The sequence below is a fragment of the Galleria mellonella genome, unplaced genomic scaffold (genome assembly GCF_026898425.1).
Source record: "Galleria mellonella isolate WM207_F2 unplaced genomic scaffold, CSIRO_AGI_GalMel_v1 utg33, whole genome shotgun sequence".
In the NCBI taxonomy this organism is placed as follows: Eukaryota; Metazoa; Arthropoda; class Insecta; order Lepidoptera; family Pyralidae; genus Galleria; species Galleria mellonella.
The window spans coordinates 5281905-5296628 of NW_026442079.1; the positions used below are offsets into that span (position 1 = coordinate 5281905).

General features: G+C 29.4%; 1 protein-coding gene across 3 annotated transcripts in view; it reads left to right on the forward strand.

The window, feature by feature from the left end:
- The window catches only part of LOC113519544 (uncharacterized), a 29594-nt gene extending 16660 nt beyond the window's left edge, over positions 1 to 12934 (forward strand). For all 3 annotated transcript variants that reach the window (XM_031911405.2, XM_026904660.3, XM_031911406.2), the window contains 7 exons: positions 24 to 192; positions 5922 to 5993; positions 6133 to 6310; positions 6673 to 6910; positions 7257 to 8186; positions 8482 to 8577; positions 8676 to 12934. In XM_031911405.2, coding sequence (XP_031767265.2) covers positions 24 to 192; positions 5922 to 5993; positions 6133 to 6310; positions 6673 to 6910; positions 7257 to 8186; positions 8482 to 8577; positions 8676 to 8950 — 1958 coding nt within the window. In that variant the 3' untranslated portion in view covers positions 8951 to 12934. The remainder of the gene's footprint in view (positions 1 to 23; positions 193 to 5921; positions 5994 to 6132; positions 6311 to 6672; positions 6911 to 7256; positions 8187 to 8481; positions 8578 to 8675) is intronic.
- The last annotated feature ends 1790 nt before the right edge of the window (positions 12935 to 14724 follow it).

Below are 14724 nucleotides of genomic sequence, written 5' to 3' on the forward strand. Positions count from 1 at the left end.
CTAATTTGATTTTTTTTTTCTAGAAAATAGTACAACAGAAGAAACTAGTCAAACTTCAAGTCTAATTGGCAATTGTCAATCCCGACTCGGTCAAGATTTGCTTCGCATGTTTTTAGAAGAAATAGCACCTGATGTTATTGTTGAAGTATCGGGAAGACGTATCAAAGCACATAAGTGCATTTTATCTTCGAGGTATGTAATCTCAATGTCATTTTGGTGATCTATCTAATTACCTATGTTGAAGTATGAGAGAATGATAACTTGGCTGTATGTTTTTGTTATTTATACAGGGTGTCGGGTAATGAATGGATAACGTCTTATAGTTCAATATACGGCCGTCTTAAAAAAATACGAAACAAAATATATCATAAGTAGTACCTTTGTTATCTTTATTTTAAAGAAAAGTCAAATTTTTTCTATTTTATTTTACTGTCCTGATTACTATGACCAGAAATGAATGAATTCTATTAGTTTTTTGTTGTTTTATTATTATACACTAAATGTGCTGATAGATAGAAAGTGAATATAAATATGGCTAGTAATTGCAGTTTTTTTTAATACGCAAACTATAAATTAGTTTGCGTATTAAAAAAAAATATATTTTTGAAAAATATGCAAATAAAAAAAATTAAGCAAAGTTCAAACCTGGGTATAAAAAAATTTATGAATACATGGGTGACCAATAATTTTAAAATAATGTCTATTTCAAGTATATTTTACAATGGTGCAATTCATAACTGTATCTATCATGAATAGTGACTTATTGCTATTAATGTAGAAAAGGAGAAAATTTGACTAAATAATAAAATTTGTAATATGGGAACATTTTTTAAATTGAAATGTATCTCATTATTGGGGAATAATAAAAAACAACATTTAATATTCAAAATAATTTATTTTATATAAATTTACAATAAATGCTTAAATTGTTTTCCTCTCACTCTTATGCCTGCATCTTCGGATAAATGCTCCTCTGAGCAATCTTGTGTACCGTCGCTCGTTTATTTTCGATGCGGCGTCTCTGATACGACTGCATAATTCGTCCAAAGACTGTATAGGCTTACGGTACACTTGTTCTTTGAGGCAGCCCTAGTAAAAAATGGAAAATCCGGTGAACATGGAGGCCACAGAATTGGCTCTAGGCGTCCGATCCATCTGTTTGGATAACTTCTATTTAAATATGCGCGAACATAATGCGCAGCATAATGCGCAGGACAACCGTCATTCGCCCCCATGCGCTAAAAAATAATTCATACTCAAAGTGCTCAATATCTATAGGTGGCGGTTACCACTTTCCATTAGGTGAGCCGTCAGTTTATTTGCTATTCTATGTTGCATAAAAAAAACTGAGGATTTTATTTTAATATGATGGCGTTGTTGTACGCCGGTGTGACAACATCTAGATGAGACCTTCCCTGATTGCTGGATTGGAAAATTCGGCCCTCATCTGTGGGTCGGTTCCCTGGCTTAACTTCATTGGACTTTTTTTGTGGGCTTACATAAAACTAAGAGTCTTTGTGACTGTGTGCGATACAGCTGAAGAGATGAAATAGGAAATTAGGTGTCGTGATGACATTAAATATTAGAAAAATGTTTTAGTTATTAATTGTCGTAGATTTTATATGTCAAATAACTATGTAAGATTTTCAGTTTATTAAAGCCTAAAATTTTGGTCAATTATACTTTCATTCTTATTAACTACCTAATATGAATATTACATTAGGGTAACATTTAATAAATTAAGAAGCGACATTATTGAAAACCGCGGAGACCCTGTGTTGAGCACAAATTTGTGAGCACCTTGAAGGTAGACATTCGAGTCGTATATCATATGATCCAAAAGAACCTAAAGTAAGATTAATATTAAAGTGGAGATCAGAAAGCGATATTAAAATATTAAAATACGTATAATAAGCAGAATAAAATGTTACAATCAACAAGATGCTTAGCAACGAACATTGTCATCGATAGACACAGATAATTAGGTCGTATATCTACAACTCACACTCCTAACAATTAATTTAAGAAATTTTTTAATACACTTTCATCGTAGGTTCATAACATACATTTAGTTGTTAACTTATTCACCGTAGCGCCTTATAACAGCAAACTTTACAATTGGATACAATTTATTAAAATACCTGACCAGAATACCTACAGTCAAGTTAGATTTAACTGTAATTCACGTATTTAAAATGTTTTACAAAGAATATTCTGATGTGTCATCGCGCCTCGTTGTCTGCGCGGTACTAGATATTCCGCGTCGCGTGAACCACAGTAGGTAGTGTAATTTAAAAAAAGCTCTGTTTTTTTTTTTTTCATTTAAAATCATGGAATCCATGATATAATGTAACAAAAAGAATTAGTAATATTTTATGGTGAAAAACTATGAAATACCAAAAAAGCAGCGATAAGCTGTGTAAGGTCAACGTTACAAGTATAGGTACGAAAATTACCTACGTAGAAACGTTATTGACCATGCTATACCTATGTATCACGCGTCGTGTAGATGGTAGAATTAAAAGTACATTACGCGGCGTCGAAACTAAGAATCGTTAATTTATCTGACCAGACCATTGATCTTAATCATCTGTTTTTGTTTTGGCCAACCTGTCCCGTACACCCTGTATATTATAATACTGTGGGGCATAGCAAAGAATCAAATTTATTTGTTCTACTATCTATTGGTTTTATATTGGTTAACACAAAACCAAAATATATTTGCAGACCGCATTTTATCAAAAATAAAATGTTAACTTTTCCCTCCATCAATATTCTTGAAGTAGCAATGTTCGTTAGACAAAATATTAAATCATTCAAAAAAACTCTAATCGCAAAAAGAAAATAGAACTACCAGAACAAAAAATGTCAATTTTTAATTAAATTTTTATCTTAAATTAATCTTAAATTTAAATCCTACTGTATAGATCGATACAAAATAAAGTTCAAGAAGACATTAAAAATGAAAAGACAGATAAATTATTTCATACTAAAAAATATTTATTAGGCAATTGTTTTTATTCAGTTGACGATTTTTTAGCAAGTTAAAATGAAGAAATGCGCCAAGCTTCAAATCACACATGACTTACAAGTAAAGAATCAGATTGACATAAATATTATATACCTAAATAGCCAGACTGACTTCAATTCATTTTTATGTGATTAATATGATATTTTAAATTGTTGTTTATTTATTTAATGTAAATCGAAATTATTGCAAAACAAATCTATTTAAAAACGAGCAATTATATGTAAGATAATTATATATAATCGGACATCTAAATTGATATTAATGCATGTACATATATTAGCTACCTATCAATATAAATTTGCTACAACCAAACAGGGTTCGTGTACTTACTTTTCTTAAGAACATTGTAACAACTCCTTAATATGTATATGAATACATTATAATAATAAATAGATAAATATTACTAGCTGTTCGCCCCGGCCATGCATGGATATTACAAATAAAGATTATTATCTTTACTAAGATTAAATTTCAGTGCGACTATGAAATGAAATTAAATAATTTTAATATCCATAATTTAATATCAATCTGAAAATTCTTTAATATTTTTAAAGAATACGCATATAATGTCTTCTGTGTATTTCACTTTTTTATATGAAAATATTTTTTCATATTCACTTTTCCGTAACATTTTTGAAACATTTTCTTTCATACAAATCATATGACAATTACAAACACAAGAGAATTAGCCAAATAGATGCAGGTGTTTTGTACTGATGTGTTTGAATACATTTGGCAATTGATTTTATTTATATACAGGTGACCTGTTTCGTAATTTCATCTTCATGTATATTTATAAAAATTATATTTAGGATAGTACTAGACTTATTTTCTACGAAAGATTAACAATTAGATATAATAAGTGGTTTTACAAATCATATATATAGCGTTATACTAAATTAATATATTACAAACTGAGGGTGGAATGATCGTCAGTTATTATTATATACATTAATTTGTACAATTTCTGAAGCTAATTTGACGTTAGTGTGATCAAAACAATTTCTAATTATTTTTATATTTTGAAGCGGAATTACTTGTTGATGATTTTTATTAGTTTAAGTGTGTTGTACTTAGATGTAAAATAAATAACATAGTGATGGCCGTTGTTTCGATATTGTGTCGATGAATCTTATCGAAAATATCGATATAACAAATTAATAAAGGCGACAGGCCGTTTTATATGCAGCTATAATAATTATATATAAATTTATATAGATAAAATAAATACATGAATTAAAAGAATTTTTTGAACGACCTCTAATGCAAAAAAAATCGTCGTTATTCTATTGCAATAAAATATTTTAATTTTTATCTTATTTTTATTACAACCCATTCATCGTACACGGCTGAGCAAAGACCTCTTTTTTATTACGACATAAAGTAGCATTTTGAACCAGGAATGGCAATGTATTCATACGTTCATCGTCATCATTATTATCACAATCAGCCTACTACAGTCTACTGCTATTTATAGACTACTCCCAAGGTACGCTACTGAGCGTGATTTTCAGCTCTTCGTTGCCAGTTTTTGCCAGCCAGTACGTATGTCGTTACTCCAATTAGTCACGGGGCGGCCCGCACTACGCTTACAGATATGTGGTCTCCACTCCTGAATAAGTTTGCTCCAACGGTTGTCGGTTCTACTTATTTATTTATTCGGAATAGTTACAGCTTTTTTACATTATGGCAGATATGACAAATCCACTGCTACTTCAGCTTGCAAATTAGTTGAGCTATGTTGGTTTTCATTCATAATCCATGCATAGCTCCTACCATCGCTCATTGAGCGATTACATTATACATTCATATATTGATCGTCGTAAACCAGTTATTAGATTTATAAATCAAATTATTTTATATCAATTTTACTAATTACTATGGAACTATATATCCTTACAGATAAAAAAAAAATTTCCTAATTGGTTTGTAAATGACCGAGCTCTGAGGTAAGAAATAAAAAAAAAAACTGAATTGAGAATTAAATACACTATTATTATATGTGTAATATTATACATATATAAAGTCTAAAACTGTAATTACTACAAAATGATAATTACATATGTACAGTTTATTACATGTGTACTGAAGTTAAATGAGTAAGTTATTGTCAAGTTTTAAGATTATCAATTGTTAAATAAAGTTGTTTGAAAGTTTTGAGTTAGGATTTATTTACTAGTTTCGATAAATCAGGTAACGATTGAATGTGCATGGTGCAGCACTATTCTATTTTTACAATTACAGTTTTTCGATTTGTTATACCTTACGCACATAAGTAAGTACATTATTGTAATTTTATGATTTTAATTATCTTTAACTAAAATCACTTTAGTGTTAATATAATGAACTCTGAGTGAGGGAGTAAGACACTTATCTGTAAAAACTAAAATTTGTGTGTGTTATTTTACATGTATTTAAAGTTTTTTATTTTTATTGGCCGTCATGTTCAATATTAAGGTAATATTGATTTAAATCAACTATTATATCATTTCAAAATCAATCCCAGTGTCTGACATGATATGTTATTTATTACTTGTGCTGTGCATTTTAAACCAATTTTTTTCTTTTATTTTAATATGATCGGGTGTTAATACGATATTCCAACGACCTTGACAGCAACTAGCGGTCATCTGGTGCTGACATGGTATGTTGGTACCGGATTTGGTTTGAGTTTTGCTCACTTTAAATAGGTATAACAGGCTTATGTCATATTATAGCCTCTACTAGCTGTAACGAGATGATGCGATGCAGGAATATTTTAAATAAAATCTATTTTTGTTATTAATAAATTGTGGGTCATAATCATAGTTCGCTTGGTGCCAATTGTGGGCACTGCTCGCAAAAAGAACGTTGCTATTGCTATAACAGTAATAATATTATTTTTTTCCAGGTGCCAATATTTCGCAGGTATTTTGAGCGGTGGCTGGGTAGAGAGCGCAGGGAACGTTATACTTTTACCCCCGTAAGTATTCAAACGACAACAAATTAATTATCGTGTTTTGGATAAAAAAATAATAAAAAAGATGGAGTTTCCTAATAAGGCACAAGATGTTTGATCTTGAGTGACACAGACGATTGTCTAATGCATATATTTTTTACAGGTTTGCATTTAATGTAGTACACTTTGCCTTGTGTCATATATATTCAGGCGTGGCTTCAATACCTGATTCAATTAGTATTGTGGAATTAGCTACTCTAGCTGATATGCTCGGCTTGGAAGGTTTGAAGGAAGCTATAATGTACACCTTAAAATCTAAATATTGCCACCATTTCCATTGGGTATTTTTTTTGTATTTTTCTTTATAGTTGTATAAATAGTATTTTTATTGCAGTTTATATTTTTAAACTCCGACGCAAAAAGAGATGTTTTATATATTTGATGTGTCTGTGTGTCTGTCTATAGCATCGTAGTCACTAAACAAATGGACCGATTATGATGCAGCTTTTTTATTTGAAAGCTGACGTGATCGAGATGATATTTAGCTACAATTTTAGAAAATTAATGAAAAATAATTTTGACATTTTTGAAGATGCATCTCAATACCATCAGCTTGGAAGTTACTTAAAATAATTAATTTTGTTATTAAGTACTTGATTTTGAACAAAATATGGAAAATAGTATAAAAATTTGTATGTTTCAGCCTTGTTCAATTTGCACTTTGGGAGTGCTTGAGTGTTTCCCGTTGGCAGCGTTGTATGGCTTGGACGACCTTTGTCATAAATGTTTGCGTTGGATTACAAAGCATTTTTCCAAAGTTTGGCCAACAAGAGCTTTTGCAGCTCTGCCTGCTGATCTCTCTGAAAGATGCTATCAACAACTTATAGCTAACATGAACGTCGAGAATGTGGTGGAAACGGTTTACGGTTGTGGAATTATAAGTACGTATCGTCACACTCGTTGATACTGTAGTTTGTCGTATGCCATGTTGCAGATATTAAAAATAAACGTGTCAATGCGAATTGATAGTATATCGAACGAACTGAAATTTAGTTGATTGCCAATCAATAAATTTGAATATAATTTTACACCCACCCCAAATAATTGGGATAAGGGTTGGTAGATGATGATAATGTTATTTTTTTTTTATTTTTGTTGTTTTTTAAGTTTTCTAGAAATAGTTCCAGACTTTGGTCAAATTGAAATATCAACGACGGTTATAAGTAAATTTTTCTATTCTTTTAAATTTATTTATCTTTACTTACAAATGTATTTTTTTCTTTTCAGCTATATCTTTACAGAGTGGTAGAGGAGCAGATATAGTTGAACGACTCTGCCGGCGTTTATTGAACGCATCAACAGAGTTCATAGCCCCCAGAGTGGATATTGTGGTTCGCACTTTAGAACCTCCGCCGCCTAATCTACCGCAGGCTGCCGAACAAGCACTCGGTGATTGCATCAACGGAGCTATAGAGCGTGCTCCCCCCGAGCAACTATGTCTGCTATACGCGTATCTGTCTAATGTCCTCAAACAAAAAGGGCAATATATATTTTATAATCACGCGTGCTCTTGGAAAGTGCAATGCGAACGGACTCTAGTACGGGCCGCACCACGAGTTGTAATCACACAGGCTTTCAAGGACTTACCCGTAGAACTTGCAGTTCGTCTTCGTAAGTTAGGATGTATAATGTTCGGAATACAGTCCCCTATTATCACAAATTCCCCAGCACATCGCAGAAAGAGCACAAACAGGGACTCTAGGGACTCTAGACACTCCAGGGATCGTAGTCAGTCGCGCAATGTAGATATAAATGACATGAGAGCGCGATTTACACCATATACTTGTAAACCGGTTTATTCAACCCATATCACTAATGTGCGAGAGACAGTGAGTCATCCTGTTAAAAGTATACCCACTGTTAGAACCACAAAGGCTCAAGAAGAAAGGGCAAAATATAATATGGCGAAAAGTAACCGTTCAGTACAAAATTATACTAAACCTAAACGTTTAGAACCCAAACATAAATTGGGAGCAAAAGTACAATCATCTAGCGAATCTTCTCGGCAAGTTAGTGAAGCAAAGGAGCATACTGTTTCGCAAGATAGCTTGGCCACTGGTTCTCGACCCAGAACTGCTGAGCCATCTAGTTCACTTAGTGAATCGCAAAACATAAGATATGCCACATATACAAAGAGCAAAAAGGCAAATGTAGAAAGTAAGTATGAATATACATCAGGTATATTACGTATTAGTGTAGATATACGTTAGATCGTAACGTCGTTTTGTCGATTATTGTCGTCGACAATTCTGACTATCATCTCTCTTGTTTGGTTTGGTAAAATCGTGCAAATTTTCATTACCATACCGGTAATAAAAATTTGCCGGTTTTGTAGAAATTCTATAATTATGATGCTCATTTATGCGGAAAACGATGGCATGAAAATTTGCGGTATCTACCTATTTAGATTATTAAGTATTTCTGTAATTTTGTTTGTTATTTTTTATTACAGAGCCGACAGAAAATAATAAAATAAAGACTAAAATTCCGGTGTATATAAATAACAAGTCTGTTTCTAACAAAAACATCAAAAATACTGAAAATAAAGGTATAATAATTAATATATAATAATAAACTTATGAATTATTATCACTATATAGATATAAGTAATTATGCTGATTATGTAAAATATTAAAATATTTACAGATACTACAGCGAAAGGTCAGCGCAAATTCGGTTCATCGGTTTTGATGGCTACAAAGTCTAGTACTGCAAAAATGGTTCATAAACAAGTAGTACAGCCATCTACAAGCTCTGGTAACACGTCAAAAAGTGAAAAAATATTAAAACATAACGGGAAAGTTGAACATCCTAAACAAAAGCAAACTGTACCCACTATGGATCGTTCAGGCACGTTTTTGAAAGATGAACCTACTTTTGGAGACAAAACCTTGGTGGTTTTGTCTTCAAAAAACATATGATTTAATCGTTTTTAGGGATAAGTATGATTTATAGTAATTATTTCTTTATTATTGCCTAAATATAATTTAAAATGGTTTCTGGTAGGTAATCAGGTTATTGGTCTATATTATTATTTATTGCTATTTTTTCTCTATTTCTTTATACTCTCTATTACATCCTCCTAATATAATAAAATTGTAACTAGACAATGTTACAGACATGAGAAATATTTAAGAAAAAGTAATATAAAGTTTTAATAAGATCAATAGAAGCCAAAACAATATTCGATATTTTGTCTGTATATTGCGTTATATCGGCATAAATATACAGACAGACGTATAAAATTAAAAAAAAAATTATTCAAATATTTTATTGGCTTTATTAAGGCCCTTATTATATATTTTTTATATATCTCTCATGTACAAACTCAGATATCGTCTAGTTAAAATTTTAATATATTAGTAAGATTTTATTTGTTATTTATACTATTCTTAGTATAATATTAATATATTACTTAGATCTGGTCTATCAATTTAGTTAATAGTAGAAAGCGCTAAAGGAATTCGCTTTTATTAATATTACATCATATTGACAAGCTATTGTATGTCTATATGTATAAGTTTATAGCTGTACACTAATACACATGGAAGCAAGAGCGGCATTTTAGTATCATTTAAAATAACAAGCTGAGCTTACCTTTATGTTTTGTCATAGCTTATATATTTAAAATGCTTCGATTTTGATTAGAGATATATAACGTATATATGGTATAGGCATATGTTATATATACCTACCTATATCACATATATTTTTATAGTATAATTAATTGCATGTATTAGTTTACCTGATATTATTTAATAATAATTTGTCCAATAATATACATTTATCTAGTGATTTTAGAATAATAATTGTAAGTTATTTATTGTACTTATTTATTTTATAATTCTAAGTTATATTATAATTATCGTTTATTCTACTAAGATTGTAGAAATCTAGCGCCACATTTGAATATAAATCTTATACGTTGTTATATTGTTATTGTATTAGAATGTTCCTTGTACTTTGCAAGGATTTGTGTTTTTTGGAATTTTTTTTGGATGTTTTTGGAACTACAATGGAAAACATAAATCGCTAGATTGCTACAATTCTTATATGCTTGTTGTGTTTAAGTCTTATAGAATATATCTAAATTAAAATTATTAATAATATATTATTATAATCAGGTATATACAGGCGCTCATTGGTTGGTTCTAGCGTGCTGCGGCCATTTTATATTAGGCATTGATGTGTAGGTTAGTTGTAAATGCCTATCCGCTTGTCTGTTACTATTGCATTATAATAATAATATAAACGGATTTAACTATTTGTGGAATTCGACGTTTCTATTTTTTAATTAGTTAATGAAGTATTAATTGGTCGTTGTGTAGATGATAGACAGCTGTAATGCAATATGATCAACATAGAATTGATATACACCTCTAATTTTACCCATTTGTATATAGATTTATCCTTAAATTTATTTATTTATTTCATATGAATTTCTCATTAATACATAATATTTAAATTTAGTCAAAGAACAATTACAGTCACGTCTGTGCAGTAGAAAGTAGAATATATTTTAAATTTTGAATCTTACAAAATGACTTAAGTGTATTTGTACGATAAAATGTAATTAATTTAATTTTGGCTGTTTAAAAATTGTACACTGCTGTATCCGCTGACATTAATGCTCCTTTCCACTTTGGGTTTGCTGGAAGAAAACTCTATCAGAGTTAAGCTTGCCTTTGTACTTTTGTTTACCTCTGTCATATTTTTATAACTAATGTGTACAATAAAGTATTAAATAAAAAATAAAAAAAATAAGTTTAATATAACGACGATAAGAAAATATATCTATGTCGTATCCAACTTATAAATATATTTATACATTTGGTTCATACATTTTATATATTAACATAAATACACGCATTTATTATAATAAGAAATGATAACTTATATTTACTAATAACTTTAGTGCAATGTTTTAATTAAAAAAATGTGCAATCAAATATTCTTTTTATATTAGTATTTTCTGATATGACCGGGAATAAATTATTTATCAGGAATATTTAAATGTTTGGGCATTCGGCCTAATTAATATATATAAATTTAATATAGTTATAGTTAGTGTTCTTCAGTAGTATCATCTTTGTTGTTGTCTTTCCACTTTCGTACTTATTAAGTGTACAAGTATTGCTTTAACGACAAAGAATTGAAGCTTTTTATGTTCAGGCGTAAATTCAGGATTCTAGTTTTTGTTCTAAAAATTATGAATTTTTTTATTCAAGTAAACTTAAGTTTTTTAATAGTAATTTTTATTACCGTCAGTAACATAAACATAAACATAAATAATCATATATAGTCACTTTAACTATCAAACGTTATTTATTTTATAATTCCTTTACAGATTAAATAACAGTTAATGTAATACAGAAAAATGAATTTATAGTCAGAATTATTGCAAAGAAATTAGTTTTAATTTATTGCGGGTTTTCAACGTGTGACGTGTGTTTAATAACAAATTTAAAAAAAATTGTAATAATTTAATATTTAATTATCTATTTTTTTGGATAATTCTGTAATTTGCAGATTTTTTCGTAGATACTGTGCAGTGGCTGGCCTTTAATATAAAATGTCTTTAATGTTTTATTTTGGTGTTATAGGGGGATCTGTGTCTGTCCATATTTCTGTAAATATTTTGTTAATTATTTTAAGCCAATTTTATTAGAAATAAGTTAATATACTGTATAAAAAGTAGAGTTAGACTTTTCGAAATGATCTCAGTGATGCACAGTATTCCGTTGTAATTATTTTTCAGGTTTGCATCAGCCATTGTTATACGATAAATTCTGAGCCATGTGTTAATTTATCTACATAATATTGTGTATATTTATTTACGACTTAATATATTGCAATCCATTATAGCATCAGTGAAATGTAATGTTCTATTTAATGTTCGTCTTTATAACTGTTCAAATTGAAGTTAAGTTGATTGATGATGATGAAATTGATTGACGGCGATGATATTGATTATGAAATTCAAATTGATGTGTAACTGATGGATTTTTAGTTCCCCTTTTATTATTGCAGATTTCTTTACATTATTTATTTACATTTTTATCTAAGTATTGAATTATTTTTTTACTGTGATACAAAACGTCAAACACCATTATTTAGTTATATTCGAGCGCAATTCGAATAAATAAAAACACATGGCATGTTTAATTCCCAAGCCATAGTACTTTAGATGTGAATGAGCCATTAATTTTCATGAATAAAGACCAAGAAATATATTAATGAGTTCACCATTAATTATAAAGAGATTTTATACATCGCAAAATTTTATTTTTTCTCTCAGTTTTGGATATTTTAAAATGAAGCTTTCCGAACTATAAATTATTATAATGGTACTCTATGTTAATAAAATTCGGCAACAGTTACGGTTGGATGACACTGCTCATGATTTATTTTAATAATATATGCAAATGTTTATAAATATGTATTATTTAATATTATTATCTTGTAGATCTAGTGTGATAAACTTGTAAAAAATGTTTTTCTTTAGGATTCTACTGTGATAATGTTTACTTTTACACATGTTCTAAAAGTATCTCTTTCATTTTTTTTTATCTTTTTAGGAGCACTAATTCACAAATATTCATACTGTAAATAATTGGACATTTTATTTACAATTGATTTTCTAATTATTGTGATCAGTAAAGTATAAGAAATCTTTTACACCTAATTTCGTCCACATATACAACCATGCTGTAAATACATCTGTCAAAAAAATTATGGATAGGTGTAATATAATTTATTTTTTTATTATTTACGCCTAATTATTGTATTAGTAATTTGAAATCTGAAAACTATACTTTTCTTAAATGAAATCCCAAAGAAAAGCCTTTTACTTACTAATGCACACTACTTTTAAATCAATTTAAATAAAGAATTATTGCGATGAAGTCTTGTTTTTTAATTATTTATTAAACCCTGACACCTTACTATGGAAAATAAAAGTGAAATATCGATCAAGAATGGTTTTTGTCGAAGGCACATATTCTGCCACTTTTTTTTTTTATTTTATTTGATAGTTTGTGATGAAATAATGAAACATTTTTAATAAGAGAAAAATAATAATTATTTGGATTCATCGACAGTTACCCACGCTTTAATGTTTGTAGCCTAGGTATCTATGAATACCATTTATAAAAATTTGCTGCTGATATTTGCGGTTTGCCAAGTTATTAAGAAAAATGTGATAAAAGTCGGGCGAATGTAGAAGATAGCGGATTTAAATAATGTTAATAAAATGTCTTTTTGTTAGTTTTTTTAATATAAATTATTCATAGATATGGATCGTTTTGTCTTTTAATCACACATTTTGTGGTGAAATTGTAATCAACGAAATAACACATATTTTTAAAATATTATATAACAAGATGGTAAATTTATTAAAGTTATGGTACATTCTGAAAAATTGGATAATATGATACAGAAACTACCAGAATATATTTAAGTAATTATGGGTGGTAAGTAACATACTATCTTTAGTTGATAAAATTTTTAATAATAGAGAAAAAGTCATAAAACATTTTGTAGTGCATTATAATAATAATCCTATGTATATATATTTATTAATATTAAAAATATTAATAAATATATAAATATGAATAATGTGTCTAAATATTACAATAAATACTCTGCTAAATTACTTCAAAATAAAATCCTACTATAATAATTTTATATAGTCAACTTTCAAATTTGCAAGAATCACGTAATAAGCATTATAAAAAAAAATCACCTACGTCATGTTAGGCAATGTTCAAGTACAGCCACTTGCTAATAAAGATGTTTTTCATAATCTTTATACTTTTAATCCATTCATTATCTGCATTAAACAACCATATAGAAAAATATTAATTATAACATAAGAAATTTAATGAAGAAATTTTTTGTGTAGAATGGTGAGATATTCCTGACCGAGTCATTTTACGTGCCTTGTATGAAGTGCTTTGCTACCCTAGATCTATGAAAATAATTAAACTTCTAAAGTTCGTCAAATATAATAAAGTATTATCTATTTTAAGTTCTTGCAGTGATATTTAGAATCTATTCGAATTTCATTTTTACCTATTGAAAAAGATAACTTTGAGCATTGAAAACGCCACATTTCCCTAACTTTTCAATAATAATTATGTAATATAGTATCTTATTGATATAAAAATCATGAAATCTGTTTAATAATAAAAATGCAATTTTAAATAGTGTTTTTTTTTTTACAGCACGGGGCAAACGATCATGTGGCTCACCTGATGGTAAGTGATTACCGCCACCCATGATCACCCACAACACCAATAGCATTGCAGGTGTGCTGCTGGCCTTTTAAAAGGTAATATGATCTTTTCTTGAAGGTTATATTGTCGTATCAGTTCTGAAATACTGCTGCTGGAGGTTGATTCCAAAGAGTGGTTGTGCGTGGAAGAAAGTGCCTTGAAAAACGCACGGTGGAGGACCGCCACTCGTCCAGATGATTAGGATGAAATTTTAATTAATGGCCGGTTGTACGATGGTGAAAATCAGCAGCAGATATCAATCCGAACATTTCTTCAGAGCACTCTCCATGATAAATTCGGTAGAAGATGCACAGAAATGTAACATCTCTACGCAGTCTCAGTGGGTCGAGTCGGACAGTAAGGCGCCAATCGTCAACAATTACCACAGATAAGAACAGTATTCCATATGTAACCTAACT